At 40.5% G+C, this 21,634-nt stretch overlaps 1 protein-coding gene across 6 annotated transcripts in view; it reads left to right on the forward strand.

Annotated features, from left to right (window-relative positions):
- The window catches only part of LOC143288565 (SANT and BTB domain regulator of class switch recombination-like), a 66,810-nt gene that overhangs the window by 35,871 nt on the left and 9,305 nt on the right, over positions 1–21,634 (forward strand). For all 6 annotated transcript variants that reach the window (XM_076597174.1, XM_076597171.1, XM_076597173.1 and 3 more), the window contains 6 exons: positions 4,881–4,992; positions 6,326–6,446; positions 10,504–10,585; positions 16,847–16,917; positions 18,177–18,259; positions 20,960–21,051. In XM_076597174.1, coding sequence (XP_076453289.1) covers positions 4,881–4,992; positions 6,326–6,446; positions 10,504–10,585; positions 16,847–16,917; positions 18,177–18,259; positions 20,960–21,051 — 561 coding nt within the window. The remainder of the gene's footprint in view (positions 1–4,880; positions 4,993–6,325; positions 6,447–10,503; positions 10,586–16,846; positions 16,918–18,176; positions 18,260–20,959; positions 21,052–21,634) is intronic.

The raw sequence follows: 21,634 nt of genomic DNA on the forward strand, positions 1-21,634 counted from the left end.
AAAAAACTAGTGTTATCTTTGGTTGCTTCTTCGATTAATGAAAGGACATCAACACATGTTCCTTGCATATAACACATGACTGTGTAAACTGTCCTTTCAAATCAGTATGATAACAATAATGTACATTTATATATGGCAGCGCCCTTTCTCTCGAAGAGCTCAGGGCGCTTTACATGAAAGAAAAATTTTACAAGTTACATAAATCATTCATGACCACTCTTTCTCAAAACCCCTCCCCCCCCCCCCACCCCCCCCCAAAAGCAAAAAAAAAAAAAAAAAAAAAAAAGCTACTAATTTTACTTGGTTGAGTGTTTAACCTTTCTGCCGCAATACTACAGATTTATGTTGCATGGTTTCTGGATGTTCACTTGTGTGAATCATGAACGTTGCTGTTGCTGTCATGAACGTTTCCAGCACAAATGGAATGCATCGTAGAATTTTGCGAATGCTGGTTTGTTGTTTTATTGTTCTCATGTGCTCACGATGTTGTTTGGACATGATGTGACCAGTGTAGGCATGAATGTGTGTGTGTGTGTGTGTGTGTGTGTGTGTGTGTGTGTGTGTGTGTGTGTGTGTGTGTGTGTTTTGTGTGTTTAAAAAAAAATTTATTTAAGAAAAGTATTAATGAAGATGATTTATACAGAATGGATGCTAGACACACACACACACACACACACACACACACACACACACACACACACACACACACACACAGAGACAGAGACAGAGACAGACAGAGAGAGAGAGGGAGAGACAGAGAGAGAGAGACAAAGAGAGAGAGAGAGACAGAGAGAGAGAGACACAGAGAGAGAGAGAGACAGAGAGAGAGAGAGAGACAGAGAGAGACAGAGAGAGAGAGAGAGAGAGAGACAGAGAGAGAGAGAGAGAGAGAGAGAGAGAGAGACAGAGAGAGAGAGAGAGAGAGATTTTTAATGTGAGTTTCTCATCAGTTCTATATTATAGGTGTTTAAAAACGACAACAACAACAAAGAAATGTGAGACTGGATCCATGTTACATGAGAGGGATTTTGGGTGGAAAATGTTTTGGGTGTTTTACCATGAAATGCAGTGCAATACTATACAATACAGTGCATTGCAATACAGCGCGGTACAGCTCAGTACAACACAGTATCAGATCATATCATACCATACCATGTCATACAATGCAATACAGTGCCATACTGTACTGTACTGTACTGTAACGTACCATACCATACCATACTGACTGCACTGTACTGAGCCAACCAACTGACAAAACAATACCATACCATACCATACAGTACAATACAATACAATACAATACAGTACAATACAATACAATACAATAGAGTATGACACAGAACAGTGCAGAACAGTAATCTAATCCAGTCCAATCCAATCCAATATGACACAGAACAGTGCAGTACAGTAATCCAATCCAATCCAATCCAGTCCAATCCAGTACAATAAATACAATCCAATGGAAGTTCAGATATGTGGAAACAAGGTTTCATAACACATTCCACATTCTCTCTCTCAAGCACATTACAGTACCTTGATAACACATTCCACATTCTCTCTCTCTCAAGCACATTACAGTACCTTGATAACACGTTCCACATTCTCTCTCTCTCAAGCACATTACAGTACCTTGATAACACATTCCACATTCTCTCTCTCTCTCAAGCACATTACAGTACTTTGATAACACATTCCACATTCTCTCTCTCAAGCACATTACAGTACCTTGATAACACATTCCACATTCTCTCTCAAGCACATTACAGTACCTTGTTAACACATTCCACATTCTCTCTCAAGCACATTACAGTACCTTGATAACGCATTCCACATTCTCTCTCTCAAGCACATTACAGTACCTTGATAACACGTTCCACATTCTCTCTCAAGCACATTACAGTACCTTGATAACACATTCCACATTCTCTCTCAAGCACATTACAGTACCTTGATAACACATTCTCTCTCAAGCATGTTACAGTACTTGATAACACATTCCACATTTTCTCTCTCAAGCACATTACAGTACCTTGATAACGCATTCCACATTCTCTCTCAAGCACATTACAGTACCTTGATAACACGTTCCACATTCTCTCTCTCTCTCTCAAGCACATTACAGTACCTTGATAACACATTCCACATTCTCTCTCAAGCACATTACAGTACCTTGATAACACATTCCACATTCTCTCTCACAAGCACATTATAGTACCTTGATAACACATTCCACATTCTCTCTCTCTCAAGCACATTACAGTACCTTGATAACACATTCCACATTCTCTCTCTCTCAAGCACATTACAGTACCTTGATAACACATTCCACATTCTCTCTCTCTCTCTCTCAAGCACATTACAGTACCTTGATAACACATTCCACATTCTCTCTCAAGCACATTACAGTACCTTGATAACACATTCCACATTCTCTCTCAAGCACATTACAGTACCTTGATAACACATTCCACATTCTCTCTCTCAAGCACATTACAGTACCTTGATAACACATTCCACATTCTCTCTCAAGCACATTACAGTACCTTGATAACACATTCCACATTCTCTCTCTCTCTCAAGCACATTACAGTACCTTGATAACACATTCCACATTCTCTCTCAAGCACATTACAGTACCTTGATAACACATTCCATATTCTCTCTCAAGCACATTACAGTACCTTAATAACACATTCCACAAGCAAGGAATAAGAGCACATGTCTGCAGCCAGTTAATGAGTGGTCTGGAGACATCTGCTTTTGTGTTTATCTAATCCTGGTCTGTTTTAGTTGATATTTGATGTATTTCAAGCATTGGTGTGATGTCATTTTCTGCCATTTGTGTGCGTATGTATTTATTTGTTTTCTCATATTTGTTGATGTGAAAAAAACCAACAACAACATATACATGTGTGTGAGTCAGGGTGGTGAGGGTCAGTGTGTGTGTGTGTGTGTGTGTGTGTGTGTGTTCAGTTTAACGTCTTTCCACTTGAAGTGATATTAGTGTGTGTGTGTGTGTGTGTGTGTGTGTGTGTGTGTGTGCTTGGTTGCTTGCTTGCACTTTGTTGATTCCCTATGAAAAAACAACATTTTAATGAAAGCAGTATTTACTTGAGTATTTGATTGTTTGCTAGTTTTGGATATTTGCTTTTTAATTTTTTTTAAATTTTAATTTTTATTTTTATCAGCTGACTATTTGACTGTTTGACGGGTTTGTAGATTTGTTTTGTCAGCTGACTGATAGCTTGATGGTTTTGGAAATGTGCTTTTTCAGCTAATTGATTGTTTGATGTTTTGTAAGTTTGTTTTCTTCAGCTGACTGTTTGATTATTTTATGGGTTTGGAAATGTTCTTTTCCAGTTGACTGTTTAACTGATGGGTTTAAAAACGTGCTTTTCCAGCTGTATATGTGTATGCAGAGATTGACATAAGTCTTCATCTGGGCCAAACGGCAAAGTGAAAGCTGTATAATCGGGTAGTTTTTTTGTTTTTTTTTCCCCCATTGCAGTGGGGAATTCGTTTACAGCTTATTCTTTTGCTAAGGACTATGACTCTCAAACTTGGGAGGCAAGATTGCACTGGGTCTTAGTGCTGCAGCCTTGGGGGCTAGTTGGCCTTTTGGGGGACATCTTAGTGCCGACTTTCTTAACTCACTCAGTACGGCCAGTCCTCTCTTCTCCTCTACACAGACCCCTCAGATGTCCAGTGGGTGTCTGAATGACCCAACATTTAGCTTCCGTCGTCAGAATTGCGGTATTCTTTGTCAACATTCACCTCTTCAGTATAAGAGCCTTCCGCTTGCAATATTTTGATGATGGTAACTGGGGTGAAACGCTGTTAGCGTCGTCTCTTTCGCCGTTCATATGGAGAGAGTTAAAGCCCTTATGGTCAGGAGAGTGGGGATGGAACTTGGACAAGACACTCTTCACTGATAATCAAATTGTAGTCCTGATTGTCTGCACAGCAGATGCTTCCCCTGCTGGTCTGATGGTCATAGTCGGACACAACTGACTGTCATTACATTTGATGGTTTTGGAAATGGTGGTTTTGGAAATGGGCTTTTTCAGCTAACTGTTTGATTGCTTGATGGGTTTTTGAAATGCAGCTTTTTCAGCTGTGTAACTATATGCATAGTCATTCGGATGAGGCGATAAACCGAGGTCCCGTGTGCAGCATGCACTTAGCACACGTAAAAGAACCCACGGCAACAAAAGGGTTGTTCCTGGCAAAATTCTGTAGAAAAATCCACATCGAAAGGAAAAACAAATAAAACTGCATGCAGGAAAAAATACAAAAAAAAAAAAAGGGTGGCGCTGTAGTGTAGTGACGCGCTCTCCCTGGGGAGAGCAGCCTGAATTTCACACAGAGAAATCTGTTGTGATAAAAAGAAATACAAATACAAATACAAATAGAGCCCAACACTCGGCTTATATCACAGATTGACATAAGTTTACATTTGGGCCAACAGCAAAGTGAGAGCTGTATTATCAATGGTTTTTCCAGTCAATGGGAAACCATTTACAGCTTATTTTTTTTGTGAAGGACTATGACTCTCAAACTAGGAGGCAAAATTGCACTGGCTCTTAGTGCTGCAGCCTTGTGGGCTAGTTGGCCTTTGGGAACCATCCCAACGCCGACTGTCCTAAAACCCTCTTGGCCGAGAGAGTGGGGATGTAACTTGGGCAAGACACTCTCCACTATAATCAAATTCTAGCCCAAATAGTGGGAACAGCAGTTGCCTCCTCTGCTGTTCTGATGGTCATAGTCGGACACGACTGACTATCATACATAACTATATGCATGCAGGGTATGGGTTTTCATGTGTGAAAACATTGGGTGTGTTTTTTTTTTTTGGATGTTTTTTATAAACTTTTGTGCAGTGAACTGGAGGTGGACGTGTTTGGCAACGAGGTGTACGCCAGCCACTGTCACATGAGTGTCTCCACTGTGCCCTCCCTCAGCCAGGTCGGGGGTCAGGATGACAAGACGGAGGTAATGTCGCATCGCGTCATGTCATTGGAATAACGGAGGTGGTGTGACGTCGTGTCATAATGTCGCATCGCGTCTTGTCATGGAATAACGGAGGTAGTGTGACGTCATGTCGTAATGTCATGTTGTGTCATGTCATGGAGTGACGGAGGTAGTGTGACATCATGTCATAATGTCATGTCATGGAATAACGGAGGTAGTGTGACGTCATGTCATAATGTCATGTTGTGTCATGTTATGGAATAATGGAGGTAGTGTGATGTTGTGTCATAATGTTACGTTGTGTCATGTCATGGAATAACAGAGGTAGTCTGATGTCGTGTCATAATGTCACGTCATGTCATGTCATGGAATAACGGAGGTAGTGTGATGTCATGTCATAATGTCACATTGTGTCATGTCATGGAATAATGGAGGTAGTGTGATGTCGTGTCATAATGTCATGTCGTGTCATGTCATGGAATAACAGAGGTAGTGTGACGTCGTGTCATAATGTCACGTCGTGGAATAACAGAAGTAGTGTGATGTCGCTTCATGGAACAACAGAGGTAATGTCATATCATGTCATCGAATAACTGAGGTAGTGTCATGTCATGGAATAACAGAATGTCATAGAATAACAGAGGTCATGTCATGTCATGGAATATCATAGGTAATGTCATGGAATAATGGAGGTAACATCATGGAATAACCGAGGTCGTGTCATGTTATGGAATAACAGAGGTAGTTTTATGTCATGTCAGTAATGTTATATATTAGGTAAAATATGAGGTAATGTTATAGATTAACACAGGTAATGTCATGGATTAACGGAGGTGATGTCATGGAATAGCGGAGGCAGCATCATGGAACAATGGAGGTAATGTCATGGAATATTGGAGGTTATGTCGCATCATGGAATAACTGGGGTAATGTCATGTAATGATAGAGATAATGTTATGTTTTGCAATGGAATAACGGAGGTAATGTCATGTCATGTTGATTGAAGGTATTCTAATGACAAAAGAAGGGTAATGTAATGTAATGTAATGTAATGTAATGTAATGACAAAACAGAGGCAATGGCAAAAAATTAATGTAATGCAGCTCAATGTGTGTGTGTGTGTGTGTGTGTGTGTGTGTGTGTGTGTGTGTGTGACTATAGAAGGAGGTGTTGCGTGTGTGCATGTATGTGTGCATGCGCACGCACGTGTGCATCGTTACATCTGTAGCCTCTCCAGGCCGAACGTGTAAAAAAACCCACAAACCAAAAATTGTATCCTAACAACAGACGGGACCATGAACAAATGCTGGATCCGATTGTTGTCTTGAAAATAATGATTTCCTCTTCTTTCCAGCCTGGTCGGCCTCCTCCTAGCCTGCAGGCTTTGACGATAGAGAGAGAAGTGTCCAATGACGATGACGAGTTTGGCGGCAGCGATGACGAAGTGGGTGATGATGAGGTGCAGCAAGGTGCAGGTGGGTTCATTTAACTACACAGACTTAACTCACTCAGTACGGCCAGTCCTCTCTTCTCCTCTACACAGACCCCTCGGATGTCCAGTGGGTGTCTGAATGACCCAACCTTTAGCTTCCGTCGTCAGAATTGTGGTATTCTTTGTCAACATTCACCTCTTCAGTGTAAGAGCCTTCCGCTTGTAATATTTTGATGGTGGTAATTGGGGTGAAACGCTGTTAACGTCGTCTCTTTCGCCGTTCGTATGGAGAGAGTTAACTGTGACCCACTAGTGCAGACTCCGGCAGGGGTCTGATTCCTGTCCTGCTGCAAACTACTACCCGCCTATGCGGAGAAAACGAAAGTAGCTACGGCCGATAACCTCCCGAAGTAGGTTACCTCCCCTTTGCATCCCTGACAAGCGCCCTCTTTTTCTGGCAGCCATCTTGACTCCTGTTCCTGTGCTCTGTATACGGCTAATTTTTTTTTTTTTTTTTCGTATTTTCTGTCTGTCTGTCGATTCTTTGGCGCTCTCGTTTTGTGTCTGATGATGAATCACAACAGGTCACAAAACTGCTTGGCCTGATTAGGCGATTGAGCTCATATTAAGGAGCGATCACAATCGATCGGCGGACACCGTGAATACTTAGGGGTTCATTCTGCAGCAGAGACGGGCGCAATGGCCCAGTGGTTAAAGCGTTGGACTTTCAATCAGAGGGTCCCGGGGTTCGAATGTCGGTAACGGCGCCTGATGGGGTAAATGGTGGATGGAGATTATTCCAATCTCCCAGCTCAAGCAGAAGATAAAATGCGCACGTTAAAGATCCCGTAATCATATGTCAGCATTCTGTGGGTTTTGGAAACAAGAACATACCCAGCATGCATGCCCCTGAAAATGGTGTATGGCTGCCTACATGGCAGGATAAAAAAATGTTTTTCACGTAAAAGCCCACTGGTGTACATATGAATGAATGTGGGAGTTGCAACCCACAAACGAAGAAGAAGAAGAAGAAGAAGAAGGAGGAGGAGGAGGAGGAGATTCTGCAGTGAAGGGTTTCATGACAGGGCATCAGACTCGGGGTCCCAGTGAAACGCCAGCTCACAAGCATTGAGTGCATGTTGGCCGGAAGCCAGCTGCCGATAGTCAGGACGTGTTGTCTCCGCTTGGAAGACTGCAGAACGCCCAAAATGTTATGACATGGATACTTACGTAGCATCTATCTGTGGTGGGAGACTGTGAGGGCCATGTGCTTTACAAACACGGAGTCATATGCATAACAGGCTGCCTGCCTAGGTAGAGCCGACTGACAGCTGCAGTCAGGTGCTCATCATTTATTTCCTGTGTCATCCAGTCAGATTTCAGCCATGCACACATGCATGCTCATACAGACATGTCACATTTTACGTGTATGATCATTTTGTTTTATTTACCCTGTCATGTAGGCAGCCATACTCCATTCTCGGGGGTGTTTGCATGTTGGATATCTTCTTGTTACCATAATTCACCGAACTCTTGACATGAATTACGGGATCTTTAACCGCGAGTATTTGATCTTCTGCGGGCATATATACACACGAAGGGGGTTCAAGCACAAGCAGGCCTGTGTGTATGTTGACCCTGGGAGATCAGAAAAAAAAAATCTCCACCCTTTATCCCCACCAGGCACCCACCGTTACTGAGATTCGAGCCTTGGTTTATCGTCTCATCCGAAAGACTAGACTCTAGATGCTCAGTTTGATTTTCCTATCAAACTTAGGAGAAAAGGAGAGAGAGAGAGAGAGAGAGAGAGAGAGAGAGGGGGCAGGATTCGAACCCAGACCCTCAAAGACACTGTGTTGGCAGATGAGCATCTTGACCACTCTGCCACCGTCCTCCCAGATAGGTCATAGTGACCCTGGCATAAATGCAGGAAAAACTTGATGTGTGTTATTGTTATTATTATGTTTTTTTTTTTACCTTGTTCTGTTAGCTTTGTTGATTATTCGGAAGAGAACTAACACTTATGAAGAGAAAAGTGACCCTGGCATAAATGCAGGAAAAACTTGATGTGTGTTATTGTTTTAAAAATTTTTTTTTTTTATCTTGTTCTGTTAGCTTTGTTGATTATTCGGAAGAGAACTAACACTTATGAAGAGAAAAGTGACACTGGCATAAATGCAGGAAAAACTTGATGTGTGTTATTGTTGTTTTTAAAAATTTTTTTTTTTATCTTGTTCTGTTAGCTTTGTTGATTATTCGGAAGAGAACTAACACTTATGAAGAGAAAAGTGACCCTGACATAAATGCAGGAAAAACTTGATGTGTGTTATTGTTGTTTTTAAAAAATTTTTTTTTAATCTTGTTCTGTTAGCTTTGTTGATTATTCGGAAGAGAACTAACACTTATGAAGAGAAAAGTGACACTGGCATAAATGCAGGAAAAACTTGATGTGTGTTATTGTTTTTTTTTGGGTTTTTTTTTTTATCTTGTTCTGTTAGCTTTGTTGATTATTCAGAAGAGAACTAACACTTATGAAGAGAAAAGTGACCCTGACATAAATGCAGGAAAAACTTGATGTGTGTTATTGTTATTATTATGATTTTTTTTTTTACCTTGTTCTGTTAGCTTTGTTGATTATTCAGAAGAGAACTAACACTTATGAAGAGAAAAGTGACCCTGACATAAATGCAGGAAAAACTTGATGTGTGTTATTGTTTTTTTTTGGGTTTTTTTTTTTTTTATCTTGTTCTGTTAGCTTTGTTGATTATTCGGAAGAGAACTAACACTTATGAAGAGAAAAGTGACCCTGGCATAAATGCAGGAAAAACTTGATGTGTGTTATTGTTGTTTTTTTTTATTATTATTTTTTTTATCTTGTTCTGTTAGCTTTGTTGATTATTCAGAAGAGAACTAACACTTATGAAGAGAAAAGTGACCCTGGCATAAATGCAGGAAAAACTTGATGTGTGTTATTGTTTTTTTTTTTAATTTTATTTTTTTATCTTGTTCTGTTAGCTTTGTTGATTATTCGGAAGAGAACTAACACTTATGAAGAGAAAAGTGACCCTGACATAAATGCAGGAAAAACTTGATGTGTGTTATTGTTTTTTTTTGGTTTTTTTTTTTTTATCTTGTTCTGTTAGCTTTGTTGATTATTCGGAAGAGAACTAACACTTATGAACGGAAAACAGTTGTCTATTCTTTCTTTATTTTTTTTGGCCGGAACTGTTTCTTAACCATCCTGCAACCTTCCTTCACTTCAAAGACCTTTGACCTTTAACCTTTGTGTATCTGTTGTGTTGTGCAGGCACCGGTAACCTTTAACCTTTTTGTATCTGTTGTGTTGTGCAGGCACCGGTAACCTTTAACCTTTTTGTATCTGTTGTGTTGTGCAGGCACCGGTAACCTTTAACCTTTTTGTATCTGTTGTGATGTGCAGGCACCGGTAACCTTTAACCTTTTTGTATCTGTTGTGATGTGCAGGCACCAGTTAACCTTTAACCTTTTTGTATCTGTTATGTTGTGCAGGCACCGGTAACCTTTAACCTTTTTGTATGTGTTGTGATGTGCAGGCACCGGTAACCTTTAACCTTTTTGTATGTGTTGTGTTGTGCAGGCACCAGTAACCTTTAACCTTTGTGTATCTGTTGTGATGTGCAGGCACCAGTAACCTTTAACCTTTTTGTATCTGTTGTGATGTGCAGGCACCAGTTAACCTTTAACCTTTTTGTATCTGTTATGTTGTGCAGGCACCGGTAACCTTTAACCTTTTTGTATCTGTTGTGATGTGCAGGCACCAGTTAACCTTTAACCTTTTTGTATCTGTTATGTTGTGCAGGCACCGGTAACCTTTAACCTTCTGCGTCTGTTGTGATGTGCAGGTGCCAGTCACCTTTAACCTTTTGCATCTGTTATGTTGTGCAGGCACCAGTAACCTTTAACCTTTTGTATGTGTTGTGATGTGCAGGCACCAGTAACCTTTAACCTTTGTGTATCTGTTGTGATGTGCAGGCACCAGTTAACCTTTAACCTTTTTGTATCTGTTGTGATGTGGAGGCACCGGTTAACCTTTAACCTTCTGCGTCTGTTGTGATGCGCAGGTCGTAGGTCGAGAGGAGGGACGAAGAAATCGCGAGTGACCATCAAGCAGCAGGCCATCCTGTTGCACGCCCCTGTCTTTGAGTGAGTTGGGGAGACAGCACAGCACAGCACAGCACAGCACAGCACAGCACCAGCACAGCACAGCACAACACAGCACAGCAGAGCACAGCACAGCACAGCACAACACAGCACAGCAGAGCACAGCACAGCACAGCACAACACAGCACAGCAGAGCACAGCACAGCACAGCACAGCACAGCACAGCACAGCAGAGCACAACACAGCACAGCACAGCACAGCACAGCACAGCACAGCACAGCACAGCACAGCACAGCACAGCACAGCACAGCACAGCACAGCACAGCACAGCACAACACAGCACAGCACAGCACAGCACAGCACAGCACAGCACAGCACAACACAGCACAGACAGCCATTTAATGTTGTGGCTTACTGGGCTGAAAATCAGGAATCGGCTCTTTTTTTTTTCTTTTTTTTTTCTGTATTTGTTTGTATTTGTTTTGTATTTGTATTCCTCTTTATCACAACAGATTTCTCTGTGTGAAATTCGGGCTGCTCTCCCCAGGGAGAGCGCGTCGCTACACTACAGCACCACCCATTTTTTTTGTATTTTTTCCTGCGTGCAGTTTTATTTGTTTTTCCTGTCGAAGTGGATTTTTCTACAGAATTTTGCCGGCCAGGAACAACCCTTTTGTTGCCGTGGGTTCTTTTACGTGCGCTAAATGCATGCTGCACACGGGACCTCGGTTTATCGTCTCATCCGAATGACTAGCGTCCATATCACCACTGAAGGTCTAGTGGAGGGGGAGAAAATATTGGCGGCTGAGCCGTGATTCGAACCAGCGCCCTCAGATTCTCTCGCTTCCTAGGCGGACGCGTTACCTCTAGGCCATCACTCCACTGTACAGCAGTTTGTAGCATGTCTGGATCAGATCGCAGGCTTTGACACCAGGTTGAAACTGAAACTGAAAGGGAAGAGCAGAACAGTGCAGGTAGCTAGCGATGAAAGTGAATGATTAATTAATAACAAATAATAAAGAGCGGTGACTCTCGTCAAACACAGAACAGGCAGCTTCAAGTCAGTCCAATAAATGCAATACGTAACAGCACAATACAATACAGCACAGTGCAGCAAAGTGCAGTACAGTGCAGTGCAGTACTATATAGTACAATACAATACAGTACAATACAATACAATACAATACAGTACAATACATAACAGCACAGTACAATACAATAGAATGCAACACAACACAGTAGAATGCAACACAACACAACACAGCACAATGCAGCACAGCACAGGAAAGTGTAGTGCAATACATACAATCCAATGCAATACAATGCAATGCAATACATTACAGCACAGCAAAGTACAGTAAAGTACAATACAATACAATACAGCACAGCACAGGATAGTATAGTGCAATACAATACAATACAATACAATATAGCACAGCACAGCACAGCACAGCACAACACAGCACAGGACAACACAGCACAGCACAGTACAGCACAGCACGGCACAGCACAGCACAGCACAGCACAGTTCTCTGATCGACAGGTGTCACTCTCACAGGCAGACCAAGAAGTCAGTGTGGGACGCAACACAATACAATACAATACAATACAATACAATACAGCACAGTACAGCACAGCACAGCACAGCACAGCACAGCACAATACAGTACAATACAATATAGCACAGCACAGCACAGATAGCACAATACAGTACAGAACAATACAGCACAGTACAGCACAGCACAGCACAATACAGTACAATACAATACAATACAGCACAGCACAGCACAGCACAATACAGTACAATACAATACAATACAGCACAGCACAGCACAGCACAGCACAGCACAATACAGTACAATACAATACAATATAGCACAACACAGCACAGATCTCTGACCGACGGCTGTCACTCTCACAGGCAGACAAAAAAGTCAGCGGAGGACGCAACACAACACAATACAATACAATGCAATACAATACAATACAATGCAATACAATACAATACAGCACAGCACAATATAGTACAATACAATACAATACAGTACAGTACAATAGAATACAATACAATACAATACAGCATAGCACAGCACAATACAGTACAATACAATACAATACACTACACTACACTACAGTACAATACAATACAATACAATACAATACAGCACAGCACAATACAGCACAGTACAGCACAGTACAGTTCTCTGATCGACGGGTGTCACTGTCACAGGCAAACAAAGAAGTCAGTGTGGGACACAATACAATACAATACACTACAATACAATACAATGCAATGCAATACAATACAATACAATACATCACAGCACAATACAGTACAATACAATACAGCACAGTACATCCCAGCACAATACAATACAATACAGTACAATACAATACAGCACAGTACATCCCAGCACAATACAATACAATACAGTACAATACAATACAGCACAGTACATCACAGCACAATACAGTACAATACAATACAATACACTACAATACAATACAGCACAGTACAGCACAATACAGTACAATACAATACAATACACTACAATACAATACAGTACAATACAATACAGCACAGTACAGCACAGCACAATACAGTACAATACAATACAGTACAATACAATACAATACAATACAATACAATACACTACACTACACTACAATGCAATACAGCACAGCACAGTACAGCACAGCACAGTACAGTTCTCTGATCGATGGCTGTCACTGTCAGAGGCAGACCAAGAAGTCAGTGTGGGACGCAATACAATACAATACAATACAATACAATACAATACAATACAATACAATACAATACAATACAGCACAGCACAGCACAGTACAGCACAGCACAGTATAGTTTTCAGATCGACGGGTGTCACTGTCACAGGCAGACAGAGAAGTCGGTGTGGGATGCAATACACTACACTACACTACTCTACAATACAATACAGCACAGCACAATACAGCACAGTACAGTTCTCTGATCGACGGGTGTCACTGTCACAGGCAGACAAAGAAGTCAGTGTGGGACGCAATACACTACAATACAATACAGTACAATACAATACAGCACAGTACAGCACAGCACAGCACAGCACAGCACAGCACAATACAGTACAATACAATATAGCACAGCACAGCACAGATAGCACAATACAGTACAGAACAATACAGCACAGTACAGCACAGCACAGCACAATACAGTACAATACAATACAATACAGCACAGCACAGCACAATACAGTACAATACAATACAATACAGCACAGCACAGCACAGCACAATACAGTACAATACAATACAATACAGCACAGCACAGCACAGCACAATACAGTACAATACAATACAATACAGCACAGCACAGCACAGCACAATACAGTACAATACAATACAATACAGCACAGCACAGCACAGCACAGCACAGCACAATACAGTACAATACAATACAATATAGCACAACACAGCACAGATCTCTGACCGACGGCTGTCACTCTCACAGGCAGACAAAAAAGTCAGCGGAGGACGCAACACAACACAATACAATACAATGCAATACAATACAATACAATGCAATACAATACAATGCAATACAATACAATACAGCACAGCACAATATAGTACAATGCAATACAATACAATACAGTACAGTACAATAGAATAGAATACAATACAATACAGCATAGCACAGCACAATACAGTACAATACAATACAATACACTACACTACACTACAGTACAATACAATACAATACAATACAATACAGCACAGCACAATACAGCACAGTACAGCACAGTACAGTTCTCTGATCGACGGGTGTCACTGTCACAGGCAAACAAAGAAGTCAGTGTGGGACACAATACAATACAATACACTACAATACAATACAATGCAATGCAATACAATACAATACAATACAATACAATACAATACATCACAGCACAATACAGTACAATACAATACAGCACAGTACATCCCAGCACAATACAATACAATACAGTACAATACAATACAGCACAGTACATCACAGCACAATACAGTACAATACAATACACTACAATACAATACAGCACAGTACAGCACAGCACAATACAGTACAATACAATACAATACACTACAATACAATACAGTACAATACAATACAATACAATACAATACAATACAATACACTACACTACACTACAATGCAATACAGCACAGCACAGTACAGCACAGCACAGTACAGTTCTCTGATCGATGGCTGTCACTGTCAGAGGCAGACCAAGAAGTCAGTGTGGGACGCAATACAATACAATACAATACAATACAATACAATACAATACAATACAATACAATACAGCACAGCACAGCACAGCACAGTACAGCACAGCACAGTATAGTTTTCAGATCGACGGGTGTCACTGTCACAGGCAGACAGAGAAGTCGGTGTGGGATGCAATACACTACACTACACTACTCTACAATACAATACAGCACAGCACAATACAGCACAGTACAGTTCTCTAATCGACGGGTGTCACTGTCACAGGCAGACAAAGAAGTCAGTGTGGGACGCAATACACTACAATACAATACAGTACAATACAATACAGCACAGTACAACACAACACAATACAATACAGTACAATACAATACAGTACAGCACAGTACAGCACAGCACAGCACAGTTCTCTGATCGACGGCCGTCACTGTCACAGGCAGACCAAGAAGTCGGTGTGGGACGCAACACAATACAATACAATACAATACAATACAATACAGCACAGTACAGCACAGCACAGCACAGCACAGCACAGCACAATACAGTACAATACAATATAGCACAGCACAGCACAGATAGCACAATACAGTACAGAACAATACAGCACAGTACAGCACAGCACAGCACAATACAGTACAATACAATACAATACAGCACAGCACAGCACAATACAGTACAATACAATACAATACAGCACAGCACAGCACAGCACAATACAGTACAATACAATACAATACAGCACAGCACAGCACAGCACAATACAGTACAATACAATACAATACAGCACAGCACAGCACAGCACAGCACAGCACAATACAGTACAATACAATACAATATAGCACAACACAGCACAGATCTCTGACCGACGGCTGTCACTCTCACAGGCAGACAAAAAAGTCAGCGGAGGACGCAACACAACACAATACAATACAATGCAATACAATACAATACAATGCAATACAATACAATGCAATACAATACAATACAGCACAGCACAATATAGTACAATGCAATACAATACAATACAGTACAGTACAATAGAATACAATACAATACAATACAGCATAGCACAGCACAATACAGTACAATACAATACAATACACTACACTACACTACAGTACAATACAATACAATACAATACAATACAGCACAGCACAATACAGCACAGTACAGCACAGTACAGTTCTCTGATCGACGGGTGTCACTGTCACAGGCAAACAAAGAAGTCAGTGTGGGACACAATACAATACAATACACTACAATACAATACAATGCAATGCAATACAATACAATACAATACATCACAGCACAATACAGTACAATACAATACAGCACAGTACATCCCAGCACAATACAATACAATACAGTACAATACAATACAGCACAGTACATCACAGCACAATACAGTACAATACAATACACTACAATACAATACAGCACAGTACAGCACAGCACAATACAGTACAATACAATACAATACACTACAATACAATACAGTACAATACAATACAATACAATACAATACAATACACTACACTACACTACAATGCAATACAGCACAGCACAGTACAGCACAGCACAGTACAGTTCTCTGATCGATGGCTGTCACTGTCAGAGGCAGACCAAGAAGTCAGTGTGGGACGCAATACAATACAATACAATACAATACAATACAATACAATACAGCACAGCACAGCACAGTACAGCACAGCACAGTATAGTTTTCAGATCGACGGGTGTCACTGTCACAGGCAGACAGAGAAGTCGGTGTGGGATGCAATACACTACACTACACTACTCTACAATACAATACAGCACAGCACAATACAGCACAGTACAGTTCTCTAATCGACGGGTGTCACTGTCACAGGCAGACAAAGAAGTCAGTGTGGGACGCAATACACTACAATACAATACAGTACAATACAATACAGCACAGTACAACACAACACAATACAATACAGTACAATACAATACAGTACAGCACAGTACAGCACAGCACAGCACAGTTCTCTGATCGACGGCCGTCACTGTCACAGGCAGACCAAGAAGTCGGTGTGGGACGCCCAGCGCTCCATGCGTTACAACCAGGATGCCCAGAGACAGGAAGGTACACCCCTCTGTGTGTGTGTGTGTGTTGTGTTGTGTTGTGTTTGTGTGTTTGTTGTGTTTGTGAGTGTGTGTGTGTGTGTGTGTTGTGTATATGTGTGTGTGTGTGTGTGTTGTGTTGTGTTGTGTTGTGTTTGTGAGTGTGTGTGTGTGTGTGTGTGTTGTGTTTGTGAGTGTATGTGTGTGTGTGTTGTGTTTGTGTGTGTGTGTCTTGTACTTGTGTGCGCGCATGGTTGTGTTTGTGTGTGTAGGGTGTATTTTATTTTTCCCCGAAAAAACAACAACTGTAGAATAGTTACAGTATGGAGTTGATAGCTTTAAATGTGTGTATTTGGAATTTTGTTCATAACAAAAAAGGAAAAAAAAAAAAAAAAAAAAAAAAAACCGGACCAGAAATTTATGATACAGATGTGTCATAAACTACTGGGCAGTATCATTTAAAAAATTTCTGTCTTTTTTTTTTTTTTTTTTTTTGGTATGTAATGTTGCGTGCATTTTGCTTGGCTTCTGACCTTTTGTATTGGTGTAAAAAGAGATTTAAACAGAAACAGAGCTTGTGATTTTTCTTTTTTTTTTTGTCAGTGTTTTTTTTTTAGATGTAATGTTGCATGCTTTCTCCTTGGCTTTGGACTTTAACCTGCTGCAGTCCATGTCAGAGGTGTGTGTGTGTATGTGTGTGTGTGAATTTAAAGGCAGTCTTAGTTTGAATGTGATTGATTTACTTGAGTGTTTTCATTTTTAGCTTGCTGCATTTTATGGTATGACTAAGATAATGTGTATGTAAAAGAAGTCACAGTTGTGTGTGTGTGTGTGTGTGTGTGTGTGTGTGTGTGTGTTTATTTAGATTGAACATTTTATCAGTAATGTGCAATTTGCATTTTTATTACTTGATTATGGAATCTGTTTACTTTGCTCTGTTTTGTTTTGATTGCATTTACTTTATTATGTCTTTGGATTAAAAAGAATTGATAACTAATGAATGTAATCATTATTGTTAGCATTATTATTGGTATTGTTATTATTATTACTTTTTCATGGGGAATTTGCAAAATCTAGACACATAATGCATTGTGGGAGCTTGTGATGTGTTAAAAATGTGTTTATGAATTTGTGTTTCCATTGAATGATTAAACTTTGTAATTGTCTTTGGATAAAATGCCTTTTTTAGAAATTTTTAGATGTCGCCTTTTTGTCAGCAAACATGTCAAAAGTTTTTGTTTTAGAAATGACATCGTGTATTTATGCTTTGGACAATTGCAGATCAGCGCAGAATTAAAGATATTCGTATGTACCTGGCCAAATTACGCCTTGGGTCTGACAAAGTGGAGAGACCCAAGAAAGAGGTGAGATGGTTTTCTTAAGGTCTGCTGATGCCTGCTACAGTGCAAGTGTGTGTTTGTTTGGGTCCCCACCCAACACTACCTCTGCGACAAACTCACAAAAAATGAAACAAGGGGGAGAGAGGGGAGGATGAGGCTGATTTTTGAGTGTTGTGGTTTTAGTTATGTCTTATTTGAGTATTGTGATACATGTATTTGATTAGTGCTAAGTATTGTGACCTGGTTTTAACCTCTTTAATGCCTCATGAAATATATATATATATATGTCTGCCAAAAAGCTTCGCTATTTGCTCCATGCCGTACACTATGTCATCATCACTTCAGGATTTTTCACACTTCCCCAACAGCCCCAGTCAGAAAGCTTGATATGTCTACTTTAATTATCCACAAGAAGCTACGGCTAATCACACTCTGTATGATGATTTCTGGGTGTTATTGTCAATATTTCAAAATGCTTTCAAAATGGTGGACGATGAACCACAATCTCACCCTAGTGGCTGGACACAGCACTGTGTTACAACAAAAAGATTGCAGATTTGCCACCCAAAAAGTTGCGGAAGCTTTTCCAAGTCATTGACAGCGATAAACTGAGTGCTAGATGTGGCAGAATCTTGTTGAATGGTTCACTTGACAGCACTGTATTACAACAAAAAGATTGCAGATTTGCCACCCAAAATGTTGCGGAAGCTTTTCCAAGTCATTGACAGCGATAAACTGAGTGCTAGATGTGGCAGAATCTTGTTGAATGGTTCACTTGACTGAATGTTAGTGAGAATGATGATTTGCAGAGAAGAGGGAGGGTAGTGATAGTTAAAGAGCTGTGGCCTGCCGCGAGCTGACCTCAAATACAAACCATCCACTAATTCAGGGCAGGCTGCGATACGTAGACTAGAAATGAGTGTTTGGAGGAGGGGGGTAGAGGAGGTGCAGGGTAATGTGTGTGTGTGTGTGTGTGTGTGTGTTGGAGCTCATGTACGTTTATATGTATTTGACTGTGCTTTCATATCTGTGAAACTGCATGTTTGGTGCATATCTGTTATGCATGTGTGGGTGTATGTGTGAAGGTGTGTCTTCATGTTTTACATTTATTTGCTTATTTATCATCATTGTTGTCTTATTTATTTATTATTATTATTATTTTATTATTATTATTATTACTACTACCTTTTTTATATTAGGATTATTATTTATTTATGTAAGCTTATCTATCATTTATTCACCTTTTTTTTTTTCTCAAGGCCTGACTAAGCGTGTTGGGTTACGCTGCTGGTCAGGCATCTGCTTGGCAGATGTGGTGTAGCGTATATGGATTTGTCCGAACGCAGTGACGCCTCCTTGAGCTACTGAAACTGAAACTCAGGGCAGGGATGGAGAATCATTATTGTCATAATCATTGAATTATGAAGTTTTGTCAACAGGAAAGTCTTGTTAGAATTGACCCAGTGACTGCTTAGAGTTGCTGAAAATGAGGTCAAGTATAGTTAGAATTTGAAATGCACCCACTATACTTTTTCGTGGACGTTTAAGTGCTGTTACTCATTTCTTTAAGAAATGAAAATGGTGTAGTTATCTAGAGGAAGAAGTCGAAGAAAAACAGTGATGACAGACCTGCCGTCCTGACCTGTGAACTCTGTGTGACCTCACTGAGGCTTCATACCCGTGATCAGCAGTCAATAAGGGTTTCATCATCGTTACATTGTGTTTTTGTTTTTTTTGAGAAAGAGTTTTTTTTTTCTCAGGTCATTATCAATGGACACTCTTGTAGAATTCTGGTGCAAGGAGGAGGAGGTGCAGGGTAATGTGTGTGGTGTGTGTGTGTGTGTGTGTGTGTGTGTGTTGGAGCTCATGTACGTTTATATGTATTTGACTGTGCTTTCATATCTGTGAAACTGCATGTTTGGTGCATATCTATTATGCATGTGTGGGTGTATGTGTGAATGTGTGTCTTCATGTTTTACATTTATTTGCTTATTTATCATCATTGTTGCCTTATTTATTAATTTATTTATTATTATTATTATTATTATTATTATTATTATTACTACTACCTTTTTTATCTTATAATTATTATTTATTTATGTAAGCTTATCTATCATTTATTTACCTTTTTTTTTCTCAAGGCCTGACTAAGCGCGTTGGGTTACGCTGCTGGTCAGGCATCTGCTTGGCAGATGTGGTGTAGCGTATATGGATTTGTCCAAACGCAGTGACGCCTCCTTGAGCTACTGAAACTGAAACTCAGGGCAGGGATGGAGAATCATTATTGTCATAATCATTGAATTATGAAGTTTTGTCAACAGGAAACTCTTGTTAGAATTGACCCAGTGACTGCTTAGCCTTGCTGAAAATGAGGTCAAGTATAGTTAGAATTTGAAATGCACCCACTATACTTTTTCGTGGACGTTTAAGTGCTGTTACTCATTTCTTTAAGAAATGAAAATGGTGTAGTTATCTAGAGGAAGAAGTCGAAGAAAAACAGTGATGACAGACCTGCCGTCCTGACCTGTGAACTCTGTGTGACCTCACTGAGGCTTCATACCCGTGATCAGCAGTCAATAAGGGTTTCATCATCGTTACATCGGTTTTTTTTTTTTTTTTTGAGAACGAGTTTTTTTTTCTCAAGTCATTATCAATGGACACTCTTGTAGAATTCTGGTGCAAGCTTTATTTTTTTTATTTATTTATTTTTCTTTTTGTCTGCAGTTTGCCGGCGGGATTTTCAGCAAACTGGATGCTCAGTGGAGAGCGGCTCAGGCCCCTGTGCCAAGCAAACAGACCGGGCCCTCCCAGTTCAGGTGAGGGTTCGATTCTCATCTTGCCTGTCTCTCTCTCCTGGAGCTTGCTGACTTGTTTTCGATGATTATTGTAATGATGTGGATATGGATGCAGTACTTGTGTTTGTTTTCCTGCTTCTTCCTTTCAAAGCTTGTGTTGTGTTCATTGCTTCCCCCCCCCCTCCCTCCCTCCTCTTCCTTCCCCACACCCCCCCCCATCCTCTTCCCTCCCCACACCCTCTCCTTTCCTCCCTCTGTCTCTGCCTGTTTTGCGCTTGGCTTTGTTGATTCATTTTTTCAGTCCTTTTACTGATAAGTTTAGTCTTCTTCTTCTTCTGCGTTCACTTGTATGCACACGAGTGGGCTTTTATGTGTATGACCGTTTTTACCCCGCCATGTAGGCAGCCATACTCCGCTTTCAGGGGTGTGCATGCTGGGTATGTTCTTGTTTCCATAACCCACTGAACGCTGACATGGATTACGGGATCTTTAACGTGCGTATTTGATCTTCTGCTTGCATATACACACGAAGGGGGTTCAGGCACTAGCAGGTCTGCACATATGTTGACCTGGGAGATTGTAAAAATCTCCACCCTTTACCCAC

Source organism: Babylonia areolata, chromosome 12 (genome assembly GCF_041734735.1).
Source record: "Babylonia areolata isolate BAREFJ2019XMU chromosome 12, ASM4173473v1, whole genome shotgun sequence".
NCBI classification, from domain to species: Eukaryota; Metazoa; Mollusca; class Gastropoda; order Neogastropoda; family Buccinidae; genus Babylonia; species Babylonia areolata.